Below are 20386 nucleotides of genomic sequence, written 5' to 3'. Positions count from 1 at the left end.
AATACCTTCCCAGGACATGCTTTAGCCTGTAGGCTAGAGCTATCCCTGAAAGTTTCATTTTCCTAGCCTAAACCCTTTCCAAGATAGCAAGAAGTCAATTAACTAGAATTTTACCCAGTAGGTAAAATTCTAGTTAATATAGTAGGTTAAAAAACAGTGAAAAGTTGAATTTTCTAAGGTAAGCAAGGATTTACACTTTTAATAGTAGCCTAATAGGCATATAGGATCACATTTGACCAAAATATAAGCTGTAATGCACAAAAAGCTGAGTTATATAGAGGAGGGGGAAGGGGTATAGTTAGGGACGTCAAAATAACTTCCCAGGATATACTTTAGCCTGTAGACACATCCCTGAAAGTTTCAATTCTCTAGCCCAATAACTTTCCAAGATAGCAAGAAGTCAATGGACTAGAATTTTACCCAAGTATAAAATCTCTGCAAGATGCTGACATATGGAAATAGCCTGAAATGATGACCAAAGTTTGCTCATCATAGGCTAGAAGTCAAAATTTAGAATAGCCTAATAAACTCTTACCTTACAGTTGTTCTTCTCATTGTCAGCTTTACAATAATTTACAGGTGCAAGTCCAGGTAAATAAAAACATGAAACTCCATATGTACAGGAGAATATCACAAGTAATTTAGCAAAATTTTTCATCTTAGCCTAGATCAACTATAATACAAAAATGATGAAAGTGATGCATTTAATTACTAATCAAATAAGCTTTTTCTGGTGATGTTGTGAATCAAAAATTGTTGATCAGCAATCAGTCCTGGCAAGGTTGACCAGCAATCGTGTTCTAGCGACCAGCAAAGGTTTTATAGATAAGCGTTGTGAATAGATAAAAGACCCCCAATTGGACATCCCTTTGAAACACCAGAAGGCCTTAGAACTGTTGTTCATCTGGCGGACACAGAATTCGTCCTATCAATAGTATCGGCCCTTGAAACCCTGGTGTCCGAAAAATGTTCGCTCTCTGAAAGGCGTTCTTAAGTCCAGACGGTAGTTTTTCAAGAGACAACAGGCATCAAAGCCGACCTTGCCCAGCCTCTTGATAGCGAGATCCTGCACCTTTTTTCCGAGGAAAGGGACAGGCAACGTAGAATCCTTAACATATTTGAGTATGGAGTCCCATCACAACCCAACGACCAGCTGTTCATCAAGTCTTATTTTGATCAACAGTGTAAGCTCAGAGACATTCATATCAATAATGTGTGAAGACCTCCAATCCCTACTAACTCTCTGCCATCTATATGCCCTCCTCCTGTCTTTTTTACTGTCCCAAGTCCTAACATCAAAAGGTCAATCACCAACCGCTTCCGCGAGCATATACACTTTCGTGGTGATGCTAACAGGACAGAGAGAAACAGGAGAAAGGCCGTAGTTGAAGATCTGAAAAGAAGAACAATCTCAGGTGAGCCTAACCTTATGATCTCCAAGGGCCAAATCGTTTCAAAAAATGAGGCTGCTCATTGCGGTTGGAAACCCCCACCCGAGCCCCCTCCAAACCAATTCGCAATGGAAGCCTATTTACATCACCGCCTCTTCATGTAAATAGTTTTGTTTCTCCACTGCTTTGTTTTGTTCGTCGTTTGATAAACCATCAGTTGATATCTCTTGTGAAGCTTCAACCGATCCCTCTCCAAACGTTTCTCATGTCCATATAAGTGTTTTTTCTGCTGATGATAATTCAAATGTTCTATATAACAATTTGTTCGTGTCATGTCAGAGTTCAGTAGATTCAAGTTTTGCAAGTGCCATATTTGAAGTTACATATGAGCCTCAACAGCCAAATTTCCCGAATCAGAAGCCCCCTTCTGGAAATACTTTCCGTGTTCTTTCAAGCCTTGTTGACTGTCTGACAAAATAAGCTTCTTGAATCCGAAGTGCTTCTTAAGGAAGAAGCAGCAGATGTTGAGGGTTTTGTTGCACTGTTACCGAAACATAGTCTATTTGCAGTAACTGAAACGTCACTACAAATCTCGGGATATCAGTTATTTAGCAGCTTGAAGCACCCAAATTTTTGAAGAGGAGTTGGTGTTTGTGTAAGAGATAGTATCCAGGTTAGTGTTGTAAATCCTTCTATGCTTGATATATCTTTGATTGAAAGTGTATGGCTTGATATCTCCATTGCTAATAAAAAATTGCGTCTTTGGTGCGTCTATTGAAATCCAAGTACTCCTTCCCTTGAAGATAGTGAATTGGCCCACAAAACTATTATTGATGAAATGGCATCTTCAATATCCCTTCCTAGCTCATCTGAGCTAATAATCATTGGAGATTTTAATTTTCCTGCAATCGAGTGGGTTGAAGGAACTGGACATTCTTCATGTAATAGCAGAGATTCACCTTTTTTATCTTGCCTATCAAATATATTTTTTCATCAGACTATTGATAAGCCTTCACACCATAGAGCTGATCAGAATCCCACGCTGTTAGACCTCGTCATATTGCATGATCCTGGTTCCCTCATTCGAAATGATTATTTATCGCCAATTGCTAGTAGTGACTACCTAGTTATTCTGTCTGTGTTATCTCTAAATAGTCATCCTCAAACTAAATTTCATCCTCAGACTTTTACCGACTATGAGGCAATACAGCTGGAACTTTCATCTGCAAACTGGTCAATACTTATTACCGGTAACATCATTGAGTCTTGGTTAAATTAAAAAAAAACTCTCTTTGCTCTTGAAAAGAAACACTCCAGGGTTATTTTTAGAAAACAGCCTAAAACACTACCCTTCCTCACCAAGGAAGTCAAGAAGCTGATTAATCAGAAATCTAGAGCTTGGAAACGGTATATGAAGAAGAGGAACCAGGAGACTCTGTCAATTTACAAGGCAGCACGGAATCGTGTAATAGATTTCGTCAAAAACTGAAATCTACTTACGAGGAAAAATAAGCTTCTAACATCAAGGTAAACCCAAAGTCTTTCTGGAGACATGTCTCTGCTAAAAACCCAAATCATCATACTATTCCCGACCTTGTTGACCACGGTGTACTACGCTCATCTCCAATAGATAAGGCTGACCTTCTAAATGCACAATTCGCTTCTGCCTTCACCCAAAACTCAGACACATCCTCACCAGATCCCCCATCGTATGAAGTGCTTCTTCCCATGCCTGATCTGTCAGTAAGTAAGTAATGGCTTTCAATAGCCTCGGGAAGCTTAATGTAAATAAGTCAAAGGGACTAGACGGTGTCATTCACGTCTTTTAAGGAGTGTCGAAAAGCTCTCAGTTAACCTCTGTGCATGTTTCTCCGGTTATCTCTTCAAAATGGGGAACTACCGCATGATTGGAAAACATCTTGTATAACCCCGACCTATAAAAAGGGACGAAGAGACTCTGCAGAAAATTACCGTCCTGAAAGCATCACTTCTGCAGTTGTTAAGGTGCTTGAGAGATTTCAAGCACCGTCCGCATAGTCAATATTGTCAGATGGTGGCCTTCCTACTTTTGCGCAGTATGTCGATGGTATATACCAAAATTGATTTTAGGAATAGGATTAAGATGTATCGTGATAAGATGCAAACCTAGAGCACTTTCGACAAAGTTGTCAACTCTTCGAAGAGTTTTTTCAGCTAGATATTTATCAGCTTGCGCCTGCAGTTTTTGCGAAGGTTTCAATTTTTTTAAGCCAAGAGTCATTAATGGCAACTAGCCCACTTTCGTGTCTCTTGTGACCCTCGAGTACCCTAGTATCCCCCGTGACATGGGTTAAAACTTGTAGTCAAAGTGGTCAACAAGTCCCCAAACATGCATCCAGCATCAACTAGTGCAGCCTGAAGAGCAGGAGTCCTAAATTTCTCAGATTGTCTGTTGTTGATGGATGTGTTTTATGATTAAAAATAATAAGACACTTGATCTTGCCGGTTCAATCAGCATATAAAATTCAGTGATTTTTCCAGGACTAGTTGGATCTAAAATTTTCTTGTGAATGGTGGAAAAGGTAATGGGAAACCAATATAAACCGGCAATTTTTGGCTTCTGATCAGCTTGATAATTACATCCTTAAACACATGGACGAAGGAGACCCTAATGAGCAAACTAAGTTAAATTTACAAAGTGAGCGCCTTCACTCGCTCAAACAAATTGAACTTGAAAAAAGGTTAATTTTTTTGCCGATTGGTATTAAATTTACTTTTTTTTTTAAATTCACACAAAAATATGTTCCTACAAAAGATATCATAAACTTTCAATTGAATGGCTTGAAACTTACATTTGTAAGCTCCTGGGCATAAGAAAAATCATATTAGTATCGGTATTCTAACATCTCTTGAAATATACATTGATCAATCCTCGGCCCAAGGGAGCTTCAAATTTTTAAAGAAGGAGGGGAAGGCATTATGATACCCAAAAAAGTCTAAAATCTTTTTGTCTCTAATCGATGCGAAACTTGCACACTACACATTTCTTTATTTTGTTAATATTGATATAATGTCGTTTGAGCGTTGTAGAACACCAATAGAAGTAGGACCTTGTTGAAAAGTAAAAAAAAGCACAGGATAAATCATAAGAAAAGACATCTTCAATTCAAGGCTTTAGCAATTCGTCCTTCTTTGCCAAACATACTGAAATCAGTTTCAAGCTATTTTTTCCCAATCTCTTCAATTTCCAACCCAATTAATGCTTTTCTAAGAATTAGCACCCAACAATCTGTGTATCTACTTCACAGAGCATGAAATAAAATTTCAATTTATTTCATTCAAGCTTAGGTTAATTTTGCCTCAGAACAACAGTTAGCAATTTAGCTCATTTTCCTTATGAGCCAAATCATAAGTCACTATTTATTCAAAATTTAAAAGAAAGAAGTTGAAACTTTGAATCCCACGTAGTAAGGTTGGACAGTTTCTTGGGAAACATTCAATGTATAGCAACATGGAACTAAGTTTAATACGAATTAATTGTGAGACCGAGATGCACCTCTAATTAGAGTTGCTATGATTTTTTAGTAAATGTAGTCATTTCCTTCAGTAATCTAGTGATTTATGTGCTGATATAGTGATTTTTTGTTTAGGCAATATAAAATATTACTAGAAATAGTTACAAACAACTAGGATCGGCAGCTCTGCTTTTAACAATTGAATTTGCAAAAAGTTTAAAATTATAAAGTAGCCTATGCGAAACTCTAGAGTTATGGAGTATGCTAGTAAATTAGAATAAGGTAGACTGTTTAGATGTGCAAATTATGAAAAACTCTAAAAAGACAAATCAAGGATAAACGCTTTTCAACTTGCAGGCCATTTTGTAGCTGATATAGTTGTTTATTGAAGGCTAAACTAAATAAAATGATGAAAATTGGAGGTGGCAGGCTTTTCTCTATTTTGGGATTTAGTTGAGTTAGTTAAAGAAAACTTCGTAACTTCCTGATTACCATATTAGATTAGGGCATCCCCAGATGGAAATATCTTGTTGAATTGATAGTAGGCTAGTAGCCTATCACTAGATTCCTTAGTTTATGCTCTTACCAAATACCATCATCCTATTCATGTTATGACTATTTGACTCCCCTTATATTTCCATATATAGCCCAGGTTAAGTACAAAACTACAAGTAGATGCTAGATAGCCTAGACTACAGCATATTTCTATTTATCAAATTACCATATTTTCTTCTATTGTTATTCACCTTTTAAATTAATTTTAAATATTATTTTGGTTGGATCCCAAAATTATGGCTAGCCTATTGAGAGATGTTTACAATTGTACTTCATAGTATACAGAAAGACTATGGTTCACACATTTTGAATAGACTTTCACTATACTTTACATCTAATCTCCCTCCCAATGTGCAAATATAGACCTATAGCCCTAATTATATTTTCCTAATGTTTTCCCTCTCTTGATTTTGTCAGCATTGATTTGTCTTGATTTTGTCAGCATTTGTCAACATAGTAAGCCTAAAGGTTTTTTTTCAAGGTTCAATCAGGTTTAATTAAAAAAGGAAATAACTAAACTTAAAGTACACTGCTCTGTGACAAAACTCACATTGAGACCCATAACTCATGTTGAGACCCAAATTCATGTAGGTTGGTATATAGGTGGTAGGTAGGTAGGTATATTAATGGGTTGAAACAAGAGTGACACAGGGTAAAGTGCATAGGAGATATATAATTTGGGCTGCATATTTAGAAATTATTAGGAGCCATTGATAATGTGTACCCATTAATCAATTTGTGTCAAGATCTAAATGTTTTATTAGCCTGTTGTAATACTGGTGTAAGCTTAAAAATTGTTTGGCTAGGGAATCTTTTTATTTATTTGCTTAAGCTGATGTATTATTTTCAGAAATCCATTTGTGACCTCCTCATCAGATCAGAATTGCAATTGTTAACAACTAAAGAGTGATTCTATCATTGGGCTACACTCCCCCCTCAGGAAAACACACCAGAACATGACATCTGCATTCAAACATTTCATCCCTTCAAACCTTGGCCTGGGACTGCCCTTGTAGCAAAGTAATGTGAAACACTATAAACTTAACCAATGCTCTTTTCAATTATAAGCTAATACTACATAGCTTCTTCTGAACTATTAGATAAGAAAATAAGCTTTTTTTATGGCACTTGGTATTAACCAAGTGACATATAGCAATCACAAATTCTGTTAGTCTGTTGGTCCTGGTTTTGGTACTTCAGGCACTTCCAGGTAAGCTAGGACAATGAAATTTGGCAGGCGTATCAGGGACCAGACCAGATTAAATTAGAAGTAGTCATTTTCCTGATTTGACCATCTGGGGAGAGTGGGGGGCCTGTTAATTTAGAAAATAGAAAAATAGAAGTGTTTTTAACTTACAAATGGTTGATAAGATCTTAATGAAATTTGATGTTTGGAAGGATATTGTGTCTCAGAGCTGTTATTTTAAATCCCGACTGGATCTGGTGACATTGGGAGGGGGAAACCTAAAATCTTGGAAAACACTTAGAGTGGAGGGATCAGGATGAAACTTAGTGGGAAAAATAAGCACAAGTCCTAGATACATGATTGACATAACCGGAACGGATCCGCTCTCTTTGAGGTAGTTAGGGGGGGGGGGTTAATTCTGAAAAATTAGAAAAAATGTGGTATTTTTAACTTATGAATGTGTCATTGTATCTCAATGAAATTTGATATTTTGAAGGATATCGTTTTTCAGAGCTCTTACTTTAAATCCCGACTAGATCTGGTGACATTGGGGGGGGGGGGTTGGGAGGGGGAAACCTAAAACTTGGAAAACACTTAGAGTGGAGGAATCAGGATAAAACTTGGTGGGGAAAATAAGCACAAGTCCTAGATACATGATTGACATAACCGGAACGGATCCGCTCTCTTTGGGGTATTTGGGGGGGGGGGTAATTCTGAAAAATTAGAAAAAATGAGGTATTTTTAACTTACAAACAGGTGATTGGATCTCAATGAAATTTGATATTTAGAAGGATATCGTGTCTCAGAGCTCTTATTTTAAATCCCGACCAGATATGGTGACATTGGGGGGGGGGGGTTGGGAGGGGGAAACCTAAAACTTGGAAAACACTTAGAGTGGAGGGATCAGGATGAAACTTGGTGGGAAAAATAAGCACAAGTCCTAGATACATGATTGACATAACCAGAACGGATCCGATCTCTTTGGGGTAGTCGCAGGGGGGGGGGGGGTAATTCTGAAAAATTAGAAAAAATTAGGTATTTTTAATTTACGAACAGGGGATCAGATATCAATGAAATTTGATATTTTGAAGGATATTGTGTCTCAAAGCTTTTATTTTAAATCCCGACTGGACCTGGTGACATTGAGGGGAGTTTGGAGTTGGGGAACCTAAAATTATGGAAAAACGCTTAGATTGGAGGGATCAGAATGAAACTTGGTGGGAAAAATAAGCAGAAGACTTAGATACATTATCTACATAATTGGAACGGATCTGCTTAACTAGGGGGGGGGGGGTAATTCTGAAAAAATTGAAAAAAATGACGTATTTTTAACTTACAAAGGAGCAATGAGATCTTCATGAAACTTCATATTTAAAAGGACCTCGTAACTCAGATCTCTTATTTCAAATCTCAACCGGATCCAGCATAATTGGGGGGGGGACCAGAAATCTTAGAAAATACTTAAAGTGGTGAGATCAGAATGAAACTGGATGGGAAGAATAAAAACCTGTCGAAGATACGTGACCGACATAACCGGACCGGATCTGGTCTCTTTGGTGGAGTTGGGGGGGGGGGTAATTTTGAAAATTGAGGTATTTGTAACTTACAAAAGAGTAACCAGATCCTAATGAAATTTGATATTTAGAAGGATCTTGCGCTTTAAAGCTCTAATTTTAAATTCCAACCAGGTCCTGTGACATTGGGGGGAGTTGGAGGGGGAAACTGGAATTCTTGGAAAATGGGAAAGTTGGGGTATTTTTATCTTACAAATAGGTGATTGGATCTTAATGAAATTTGATATTTAGAAGGACTTCATGTCTCAGAGCTCTTATTTCAAATCCCGACCAGATCTTTGACATTGGGGGAGTTGGAGGGGGAAATCTTGGAAAACACTTGGAGGGGAGGAATTGGGATGAAGTTTGGTGGATAGAATAAGCAAATGTCCTTGATACGTGATTGGCGGAACCGTACTGGATTCGCTCTCTTTGGGGGAGTTGGGGGCAGGGGTTCACTGATTTGGCTAGCCAGGTGCTTCTGGACGTGCTAGGACAATGAAAATCGGTAGGCGTGTCAGGGACCTGCACAAATTGATTTGACAAGTCGTTTTCCCAGATTCAACCATCTGCGGGGCTAAAGGGAGAGGAAAAATTAGGTATTTATAGCTTACAAGTGGGTGATTAGATTTTAATGAATTTTGATATTTAGAAGGACATTGTGACTCAGAGCTCTTATTTTAAATCCTGACCGGCATTAAGCCTCTTATTTTCCTTTTAAATCAATCTATTAATTCTTAGATTTTTGTTAGAGCTCATACCATATGATCTCTTGGCTCTTAGCTCTTCTTGCCTTGTCACAAGTGCCATATGAGCTCTTAGCTCTTGTTTTCTAATGGAAGTAAGGATTGACAATAAACTTGAACAATCCAATGAATGTCAATAATTGATTTGACAATCATTCTGTATATGAGTAGGTCATCTCCTTCTTAACTTCCTTTTCTCTACATCCTTAAGACTTTGGGGACAATACATCAAACTTTGCTATGAAGAATGGAAAGGGTTATTAAGAAGAGGGAAGCCCTGATTGGGTATATATATATATATATATATATATATATATATATATATATATATATATATATATATATATATATATATATTTTTTAATATATATATATATTTTTTATATATTTAATATATATATATATATATATATTTTTATTTATTTGCTTATTTGTCCCCGTTTTTAATGTTGCTTTTAATTCTTTTTTCTGACTTGTATTTGTTTAAGTTTTGTTTGACCAGTTTTATCTTTTTAACTATTTAGTTGACTTATTACAGTTTAATTATTGACTCATAAATGATAATTCATTATGATATTTCTTTTTTGTTAGTGGTTTTCTTTTTTTTTTGCATTTTGCCAGTTTTAGTGCAACCATATGATTTATTGACTCCAAAGTCCAAATTTGGCCCTTTGTGGGCTTGTAGTAGAGATTTTTTTGAAATAAATATCTTATCTTACATAAATTGAATAAAAGCATGGTTGTCACACTGTATAGCCGAAATTAGGTGATCTGGTTCAGACGCCCTAGGAAGTTCATGGGGCTGCAGACTAAGTAAATAGCAGACCTTATCAATAGAAACCAAAATACTAAACTAATGGTATTATCAAAGCTATCAGTCTAATTTGGTGTAATTTTAGAAAGGAGGAGGGGCAATCTATTTAAAAAAAAATACTAACTTGATGAAAATTGTGCTATCAACTTCTGCATATTTTATAATTCTACAGTGGAGGTTTCAAGCCATCATCTAAAAAATGCAAACTGTACTATTTATATATACTACTACTACTAACAGTTTTAGATCATTGCATAGCTATGCACCAACTACTTTGGGGGAGGAAGTCTCAAAAATAAATTTCTGTTGAAGTGATGCCTGAAAACTCAAGATGGCCTTTCATGGTCCAAATTCGTTACCCCACCTCTTTTAACTTGGAGGAATGTATTTTGATTAGGTGTGCAACAGGGGGGCAAGGAGGATGAGAGCCCATCTTTCATTGCATAAACGTTAATTTTAAAATGAAAATGGAAATTAAAAAAATACTACAAATATTATGAAAAGTAGTGGAACTTTAGCATAAAGAATAAGGAGTTACTAGAACAGCAGTTCCTTATAGACAATTATATATTTATATGATATATATTAATAATTTCTTAGACCACACTGCTTTTCCATTTACGAAAAATTAAGGAAAGAGAAAAGGGGTTCTAATTTCAACAAAGCAGTGAACAAAAAATAAAATATAAAAATAAAACTACAGTTTTAACTAGAAAAATAAAAATAATCCAAATATTTCAGCCCTATGTCTGGGAGCCTCTCTTGACAGAAAAAAAAAAAATAATTACAAATGACAGAAAAAGAAAGAAATTTTTTTTTTAAACAAAACAAAAAAAAACCAAAACAACTAAACATACGAAAAAAAATAAATAAGAACAACTCACATTATAAACAAAACTCCCAGCCCTGACGGTAATAATTTAAGACAACACCAAAGCAAATGTTTATAATGAAACCATAGGTTCCTTTCCTCTGCAACAATTGGTGTATAAATGGGAATCTATTAAAAGTAAAAATTATATTTACTTCAACAAAACAAAAGAAGGTCACCAAACATCAGGCCCACCCCCCTAAAGAAGTCTTACTGGTTGATGAAGCAAATTCATTAATTATAAATTGAATGGATTTTTTTCACTTGCTAGTTTAGCTGTAGTCCATTGACTATAGCTCAAATTTAATATATAATATATATTGAATCTATATATTTGTAGACAAAATTTAGTTCCTTTTAGACACTTCTAAGGAAATATAGAAAAACTTATGTAAATAAATGCATTCATTGTCAAAGAATTGGGTAAAAAAGTTTTTTTTTGTCATATCACAACTATCTTAGAGCATTCATTGTAGAGCTCCTGAAGCGTTAAAAAAAAGGTCAAAATTATTCGATTCACCTATTGTAGCATAGTTCAGATTATGCTAAAGCAGAAAATGTGCTGGATTGTTTCAAAGGTATAGAAAAATCTTCAAGATTAAAAAGAAATATCTGTATGGGAATTAGTATAAACAAGGATGAGGGAGATTATGGATTAAATCCAATTTTACAATTGTTTGATTAGAAAACAAGCCATACCCTAATAAATACTATTATTAAAAAAGGAAATGTAAATTCAGAAAGTCAACACAACAAAAAGTTGGACTTCTCTAAGTAAAGGTGAATGTAAATGAATAAATCTTAATCGTGTCAATGCTATTTGAAGTTTACATATTTCTCTGTCAGAGTAGCAACAAAAAAAGGTCATTAACTTTTTCAAACTTAGTTTGGTTAAAAAACTTTTAATATGCTCTTCCTTTGATTACTTTTTAACTGTGTTGACTTAGGGTATGGATAAGGCATAAGATCATTTCACTTTGTTGGAATCCCATATAAAAAGACTGTATTCATTTGGTCACACCCACACATTATTATTGGTTCGCTTTTGTTAAAAATTGTGCGCAATGGGGTTGTTTGGAGCTTTTGCAAAATAACTAATAATTTGTCAGATGTTTTGCTCTTTGTTTTTTGTTTTTTATGCATAAAATTTTACATCTTTTCGTGTTATTTCTTGTACATTTTATTTGTTTAGTCTAATTCTTCTTTTTTGTTTCTTTTGATTCTGTTGGTAATTGTAAAAAGAAAAAGTTTTCTTCAACTGAAAGTATGGATAAACATTAAAACTTAAAACGAACAGAATTTATTACATATATGAGGGGGGGGGGGGTTACCTCCCACTCAACACTCTCTCTTCATGCTAAAGTTTTACTTTTGAAAAAGCTTCTTATTGTTCTAATTAAACGAACCTTGTGTTTTTTCGGAGTCTTTCTTAAAAAATTAGGACAAAATTCAGACTTCAGTATAAAGAGCGAGGTGATGAGGAGGAGGCAACTCCCCTCATATATGTAATAATTTCTGTTCGTTTTAAGGTTTAATGCTGGTCCTTACTTTCAGTTGAAGAAACTTGTTTTTTTTTATATGTAATTTCTGATCGTTTTTTAAATAATGCCAAGGAATCTGGCTCCACCTTCATGGAAAAATCCCTTCTCCTGACCAATTATCCTCTATACAATTCAATCCTGGTGAAAATTTACCTCAGATAATTGCCCTTAAAAACTTCATGTTTTAAATTGAGTCAGCAAAGAGAAAGCAAGGCACACAAAAAATTTTGTATAGGAATTTTACCAAATTCTTCTAATGCAGAATTTTTCCTAAAAAAATCACCCCATAGTGACTTCCCTCTCCATGGAAAATTTCCCCATGGAAAATCCCCCCATCAGCAAATTCTTCATCTCCCACCCAAAAAATGTATGTATACCTCCCAATAACAAAGACTACACATAAACAACTGGGTAAATTTTATAACTTTTGGGAAGGATCATTAATTTTTTTCAGGTAAAGTTAAGACTCATAAAAAAAATTGGGAGCATAAATTATCCGAATTTTCGCAATTTTTCTTGTAAATAAGAAGAAAATATTGATCCTAATTCTACATTTGGCCAGATTTTACCCCTTCTACCTTCTTCTGCTTGTTTGATTATTTAGAGACACTGCTACATAACTCTCAATGCAATTGAAGACCCTGCAGCAACTGGGATTGAACCCCATTCCTCGTATTGCCGTTACCCCTATTGCACCCCGTATTGTTGTGCAGACCAGAGGTCAATCGACTGTGCCACCACAGGTACCCTTCTTACTTGAAATTGTACTTGTAACAATTGTTTAGGGTAACACTTCTTTTCTTTGCCCTCATACCTAATGTTGGCTACTATTCCCACTCATGAAAACTGTTGTTCTAAAATTTTAATTTTAGAAAAGCTGAGTTATCAAAACTCAGCTGATATATTATTCTCCCTATTTAAGATTACATGAGAGAGATAACCTGATATCATTGCTGTCACATCTGAAGGCCGCATCTGACACTTTCACATTTCTAAGGTAATTACCAATTGTTTGCTAAGCTAATCTCAAAGGGAGGATTATTAGAGCATTGTATGTTCCATCACACTTTGATACTCTTAATCTACATCGTCTTGTTGATCCTCCTTTTGATAACAGCAGAGCAGAGGTAGGTACTTGTGTATTATACGCTAGTCAGTCTTGTTTATGCTCTGTAAAACTCGAGAAGAGACCGATTTCTTCATCAGTTAATTTCAGCTTAGTATGAGTCAAGACAAAGACAAGGGACAAAATAGATGAGAAGATATAATCTGGGCTATGTATTTGCACATTAGGGGAGGGGGTTGAGGTAAAGCATTTGAACAGTTTGGAGCTATTAAAAAATTCTTAAAAATTTGCAATATGCAGAATAACTGTACCTAACGCATTTTACACGCAGACCCGCTATACTCCCCCCCCCCTAATGTGCAAATATATAGCCCAAATTTGTTTCTAAAATAACGAAGAAACTAGTATTTCTCGAGTTTTACACAGCGTTAACTTCAGTGAGTTGTGCATAATACACAAGTACCCCAAGATTTTAAAAATTAATGCAGAAATGTGAAAATGCTAAAGACAGCCTTTAGGCAGGAAAGTACTGATGTAACATTATATCAAGTGTCTAAAGGTTTATTTTTTATCTAGGTCACAATGCTCAAGATTTTAAATGGATCCGACTGTCTTATACTAAGTCCCCATCGATATGTGAAAGAACAAGCCTTGTTTTCTAGAACTATACTTGGCAGTTACTTTGTAGTTAAAGTAAATGTGGAAACACAGTTCATCTGTAAAGTCTTTGTTGATGAAACGCTCTGTTCCAACTATGCCTTAATTGGAAATATGGTTACACAGACTCTTTGTAAGAACGAACGCAGTATATCTAACTTTTCTTTGAGTGAGAGATGTGAGAAAGTAATTTTGACTCAAAATTTGAAAGTTAACCTGATTTTTCGCTCAGTGGGTCATATCAGGAAATGGAAAGGTAATTTTCGTCAGGCTGGTCTTATTCAGCAGATTATGAGCGGGTTTATATTTAAAGAGGATTTTTATCTAACTATCAGGCATCAACCTATAGCTAAACAAAATGGATTGGACTTCATTTATATTAAGGAAACAGAAGCAAGGTGTCAGTTTTGCAAGATTAATTCAAGTACCAGAATTGAGATTGTTGAAATGTTCCTCTTTGACCACATTATGCAACACATTTGTTTAGATAAACACTTCATTCCTGGCGTGGATGCAGAGGTTTCCACGGCAATTAATGTTATTGATTCAGCTTTTAATGATTCCAAACGATTATGGAAAGGCATTTTGCTTTGGGGCCCTTCAGGCTGTGGCAGAGAAATTTTACCACTAGAAATAGCCAAGAGGAAATGCATGTATCTCATGGAAGTTAAGTGCGACTCAATTTCATCATCTTATGTTGGAGAATCTGAAAATAAACTCAAAGAAATTTTGCAGAATGCGAAAGACTATTCGCAAATACATCCTGTGGTTTTATTTATTGAGAATGTTGAATCCATCTGCCCTAAGTGGACATCTGCGTCAATGCATCGTAGAAGAATCGCGTCTCAGCTCTTATCAGGAATAGATTCTATAAAGATAGAAGATAGAGTTTTTGTTATTGGGTCATCTGAGTATCCTGGAGGTATTGAGCCTTTGCTCAGAAGGCATGGAAGACTAGACAAAGAGGTTTGTTGTAATATTTTTTCTTGTAATCTGTTCAACGAATTAAAATTTTCTGCTTCAAAGTTATTTAGCACTAAATTATTTTTTTGAGATTCTGTTATAACAAAGGCAGGAAATAGCCTCCTTTATTTTTTACTGTTGATTTAGTTTCACATGAACAATTTTGACAATCGAATTTTTGTTTCCAGGAATCCAACTAAACATTTTTTTTTTATTTCGTAAGATTGTCAGAGCCTCATAATTTCTTTCCCCCCCAATATATGCATATATTTTGTAAAGCTTAGAAACTTGGTCTGTCAAAATTGTCCAAACAGTTCTTCCTTAGACAACATGCTGTGCAGGGGTTGTAGGTTTTTTTTCTTGGAGGTGGCGAAAAATACAAAGCTTTATTATGAGCCTATTTTGTCGTCTTATAAGAGCAAGGTAAGTTTTTTCTTCTTTTCTGGAGAGGACGTCAAATCTGGAAAATCATAGGTACAGCCTTGTACAAGGTCCTTTTAAATTTTGGACCTAGTAGATTCTGCCCTCCAAGATGCCCTCTTCTCTGGACTGAAAGCAATATTCACTGAAGTTATGCATAGTATATAAAAAAGCTAAAAGTGGAGGAGGGTCTGAGATTTTCTTCTGAACTGTGGTATAATGCTTTAAGAAAAGTTTTTTTTTGCCTAAATGGCCATATTTTTGTCCATTTAAATCTGTTTCCATTAAAAATTCGCAAAGAATGTCATTGGATGCCTTCTCCCCCCACCTCCCTCAATTTCTTCTTTCTTAATAATTGTTCCGTCTAATGTACATATGTATTTTATCGGCGGGGGAGGGTTGTAGTAAGACATGAAGCGTTTGTTTTTAGGGCAAAGCTTTTAAGTTTGGTAGAGAGGGAGGGTTACCTCAACATAAGCTATTTTAGAAGGATTATCTCTTGAAACTAAATATCTTAGCAATGAGTTTAATGTAAAAAATGAGCTTCGTGTTTGCTTACTAATAATTCTTTTGATATCTGATTGAAAATAATTTATTTCATATCAAGAATTATAGATGGACTCAGTAGTTTTCTGTTGTCAGTTGATTAGAACATTTATTTCAGATTTATGTCGGAATGCCAACTATTGAAGCAAGGTATGCCTTATTAGAGCATTTCATGGAAGAACTTTCTTTAAACAAAGCTATAGAGTTGGATTTCAAAGAGGTTGCAGAAAAGCTCGTTGGGTATAATAGAAATGACATTGAAAGACTGGTTGGTACAGTGTCTCTTGAGGAAAAGACAGTAAGTATGAAGTATCAATGGTATTAAGTAGGCAAAGTGTCAATAAAGGGAGGATATGGGGAGGTTAGTTTGGTGTTTGAGGTTAAACAAATGCATAGGCACATATAGGTTGGAGTCTGGGGAGGGGGTGAAATTTAACGGGGAAGTGGGTAAGCACCATACGAATGAAAAATGAAGTAAACAAGAGCTAAGAGCTCATATGGCACTTGTGACGAGGCGAGAAGAGCTAAGAGCCAAGAGATCATATGGTATGAGCTCTAACAAAATTCTATGAATCAATAGATTGATTTAAAAAAGAAAATAAGAGGCTTAATGCCGGTCAGGATTTAAAATAAGAGCTCTGAGTCACGATGTCCTTCTAAATATCAAAATTCATTAAGATCCGATCACCCACTCGTAAGTTATAAATACCTAATTTTTCCTCTCCCTTTAGCCCCCCAGATGGTCGAATCTGGGAAAACGACTTTATCAAGTCAAATTGTGCAGCTCCCTGACACGCCTACCAATTTTCATCGTCCTAGCACGTCCAGAAGCACCAAACTCACCAAATCAATGAACCTTTCCCCTCAAATCCTCCAAAGAGAGCGAATCCAGTACGATTCTGTCAATCACGTATCAAGGACATTTGTTTATTCTATCCACCAAGCTTCATCCCGATTCCTCCACTCCAAGTGTTTTTCCAAGATTTCCCCCTCCAACTCCCCCCAAATGTCAAAAGATCTGGTCGGGATTTGAAATAAGAGCTCTGAGACATGAATTCCTTCTAAAAATCAAATTTCATTAAGATCCGATCATCTATTCGTAAGATAAAAATACCCCAATTTTCACGTTTTCCAAGAATTCGGGTTTCCCCCTCCAACTCCCCCCAATGTCACAGGATCTGGTCGAAATTTAAAATAAGAACTTTAAAGCACAAGATCCTTCTAAATATCAAATTTCATTAAGATCTGGTCACCCTTTCGTAAGTTACAAATACCTCAATTTTCAAAATTACCCCCCCCCCTAATCCCACCAAAGAGAGTAGATCCGGTCCGGTTATGTCAGTCACGTATCTTAGACATGTTTATCCGGTCCGGTTATGTCAGTCACGTATCTTAGACATGTTTCTATTCTTCCCATCCAGTTTCATCCTGATCTCACCGCTTTAAGTATTTTCTAAGATTTCCGGTCCCCCCAACTCCACCCCCCCCCCAATTACGCTTGATCCGGTTGAGATTTAAAATGAGAGATCTCAGTTACGAGTTCCTTCTAAATATGAAGTTTCATGAAGATCCGATCACTCCTTCGTAAGTTAAAAATACGTAATTTTTTCTTATTTTTCAGAATTACCCCCCCCCCCCAATAGAGCGGATCCTTTCCAATTATGTAAATCAGGTAGGTAAGACTTCTGCTTATTTTTCCCACCAAGTTTCGTCCCGATCCCTCCAATCTAAGTGTTTTCCATGATTTTAGGTTCCCCCACCCCAAACTTCCCCCAATGTCACCAGATCCGGTCAGGATTTAAAATAAGAGCTTTGAGACACGATATCTTTCTAAATATCAAATTTCATTGAGATCCAATCACCCGTTCGTAAGTTAAAAATACCTCATTTTTTCTAATTTTTCAGAAATAACCCCCCCCAACTACCCCAAAGAGAGTGTATCCGTTCCGTTTACATCAATCATGTATCTAGGACTTGTGTTTATTTTTCCCACCAAGTTTCATTCCGATCCCTCCACTCTAAGTGTTTTCCAAGTTTTAGGTTTCCCCCTCCCAAATCCCCCCCCCCCAATGTCTCCAGATCCGGTCGGGATTTAAAATAAGAGCTTTAAGACACGATATCCTTCTAAACATCAAATTTCATTGAAATCCGATCACCCTTTCGTAAGTTAAAAATACCTCATTTTTTCTAATTTTTCAGATTTACCCACCTCCCCCCAACTACCCCAAAGAGAGCGGATCCGTTCCGATTATGTCAATCATGTATCTGGGACTTGTGCTTATTTTTCCCATCAAGTTTCATCCCAATCCCTCCACTCTAAGTGTTTTCCAAGATTTTAGGTTTCCCCCCTCCAACTCCCCCCAATGTCATCAGATCCGGTTGGGATTTAAAATAAGAGCTCTGAGACACAATATCATTCCAAACATCTAATTTCATTAAGATCTCATCACCCGCTCATAAGTTAAAAATATTTCATTTTTTCAATTTTTTCCGAATTAACCGGCCCCCCACTCCCCTCAGATGGTCAAATCGGGAAAACGACTATTTCTAATTTAATCTGGTCCGGTCCCTGATACGCTTGCCAAATTTCATCGTCCTAGCTTACCTGGAAGTGCTTAAAGTAGCAAAACCGGGACCGACAGACAGACCGACAGAATTTGCGATTGCTATATGTTACTTGGTTAATACCAAGTGCCATAAAAAATGAGGAAAAAAGCCGAACAACAACGAGGACAATTTTCATCCAGTGATTGAGATATGCAAAAAAAAGATGCCGGTATTTTGGCAAAGACATTTGCCAAGCTGTTTCAATGGTCAAATTAAAATTAAAAGGAAAACTAACCTTTCAAATGACTCAAGAAATAAATGAAACAATATCACTTGGGAAAGACAAAAAAAAGCAGGAGTCACCTTACAAGAAGAAAGCTAAGATGTGACTGAATCCTAAAATATTAAAAAACAACCATTCAAAAAATTTGGTTGGGCACAAATTCCGTCCATGGCTGCTAAAGCAGCCTATCAGTTACTCCGTTTTGAAAAAAAACCGGCTATTTGATCCTTTGTAATAACGAGACGGAACGTGTGTTGAATCGCTTTCACTTAGGTTATCATAGGAGGGCTTGTTAAAATATTCCCAGTATATCTAAGAAAAGCCTGTGTGAATGCCCTGTTTTTCATTGCTTTTCGTAAAGGTTGTTATAAACCAATTATTGTGGACGCTAAGTTTGCCTCGTCAAAAAGAACTAATAATTTTAACAGCATCCCAATAAACTGACATTAATACTTGAGTCTCAGCTATGATTCTGCAAGGTTTTATCAAAATTTCTAATTTAAATCATCGAAATACCTAGTAAACAATAAACTAAGTTTGTCTCATCGAAAGACCTAGATCGTGTGGATTTCAAAAGCGTAGAGGGCCAGGGTAGAATCAAAATAACCTTTTCTGGTTTTTGACTTTAGAGACAATGCTAGCATGCTAGCATATACTCCTATGCTTAGTGATGAATGTGGAAAAATTTCAAGAAACCATAGTCTTTCTATTTCCTTCAAGAATGAGTTTAAGGTTAAACTTTTGTTTTAAATTCCTTCTTGTAGGGGTTTGCATAATTGGTAGATTTAAGGGAGATTTGTTTTGGGGATTGGTTAATTGATAATAATAATTTAAAATAGTAACGAGAGAGATCATTTTGGGAAAATTCGAAAGCTGAGAAAACTTTTAAGATTAAAGCCGAACAATAGCGGTCTTTTTTTTGTATGTTTATTTTGAATTGCATCTATGTATTCAAGTGTTTGATATTAAGTGATTTTGCTTGTTGGTTGGTATATTGTTCGTTTTATCATGGCCCTTGCTAGCTTTTATACAAATAAATTATGTATCACTATATTCCAAATTGAGATACAATTTTTAATTTATTTTTAGTCGCTAAATATAATTGTTTTTCTTAAAAGCTATCTCATGGATTTACTGCGACGCAAAACGAAATTTCTGTGTGGGGTGGGGGGGGGGGTGGAAGTGTTTAGCAACACTGCACTTATCTGTGCTGATATATGATTGTTTTTATTTTGGCTTCATTGTCTATTTTAATTTATGTTTGACGCATGAATCAGTCCTTTAATCATAATGGTTCTTCATCTTTTTATTGTAGATAGCCCATGTAAGCTAATTTATGCTTGTTTAGACTTTTAAACTTGCGCTTTACTTTTCATGGAGAATCTCTGTTTTTTTTTCTCTGGATTTTCAGATTAGTATAGCTTCTGTACATAATAATAATAATAATAATTTTAACCTGTAAGTCTGACCGACTACAGTACTTAATATTTATTAATAGTTGAAAATGGGTTGATTTAGTTGTCGTAGGAGTACTCTTAGCTGGAACAGTTCTGATTAGAAGAGTCATAGTAGAAGTAGCCGCATTGAAAAGGATCTGAATGGATTAGTGATGATAGAGGTTGTCGAAATATGAATAGCAGTAGTTGGAGCAGTAGTGCTTATTTTTGAATAAAAATCTAAAACATCCCAACAAAATAATAAAATTCGTTTTCTCATTATTTTTATCCAGTTTCTTTTGTGCATTCATAAGAGT

At 35.7% G+C, this 20386-nt stretch overlaps 2 protein-coding genes across 4 annotated transcripts in view; one reads left to right on the top strand and one right to left on the bottom strand.

Annotated features, from left to right (window-relative positions):
* Positions 1 to 722, bottom strand: part of LOC136037222 (transmembrane 9 superfamily member 2-like) — a 152565-nt gene extending 151843 nt beyond the window's left edge. The window contains exon 1 of one of the 2 annotated variants that reach the window (XM_065719825.1): positions 536 to 722. In XM_065719825.1, coding sequence (XP_065575897.1) covers positions 536 to 658 — 123 coding nt within the window. In that variant the 5' untranslated portion in view covers positions 659 to 722. The remainder of the gene's footprint in view (positions 1 to 535) is intronic. The other variant, XM_065719824.1, reaches the window with a different exon arrangement.
* A 4323-nt stretch (positions 723 to 5045) lies between these two features.
* LOC136037220 (ATPase family gene 2 protein homolog B-like) overlaps positions 5046 to 20386 on the top strand; it is a 38223-nt gene continuing 22882 nt past the window's right edge. Inside the window, exons 1-4 of one of the 2 annotated variants that reach the window (XM_065719821.1) lie at positions 5046 to 5167; positions 6291 to 6460; positions 13794 to 14840; positions 15922 to 16101. In XM_065719821.1, coding sequence (XP_065575893.1) covers positions 13800 to 14840; positions 15922 to 16101 — 1221 coding nt within the window. In that variant the 5' untranslated portion in view covers positions 5046 to 5167; positions 6291 to 6460; positions 13794 to 13799. The remainder of the gene's footprint in view (positions 5168 to 6290; positions 6461 to 13793; positions 14841 to 15921; positions 16102 to 20386) is intronic. The other variant, XM_065719820.1, reaches the window with a different exon arrangement.

Source organism: Artemia franciscana, chromosome 16 (assembly GCF_032884065.1).
Source record: "Artemia franciscana chromosome 16, ASM3288406v1, whole genome shotgun sequence".
Lineage (NCBI taxonomy): Eukaryota > Metazoa > Arthropoda > Branchiopoda > Anostraca > Artemiidae > Artemia > Artemia franciscana.
This window is presented reverse-complemented; position numbering and strand designations above follow the sequence as displayed.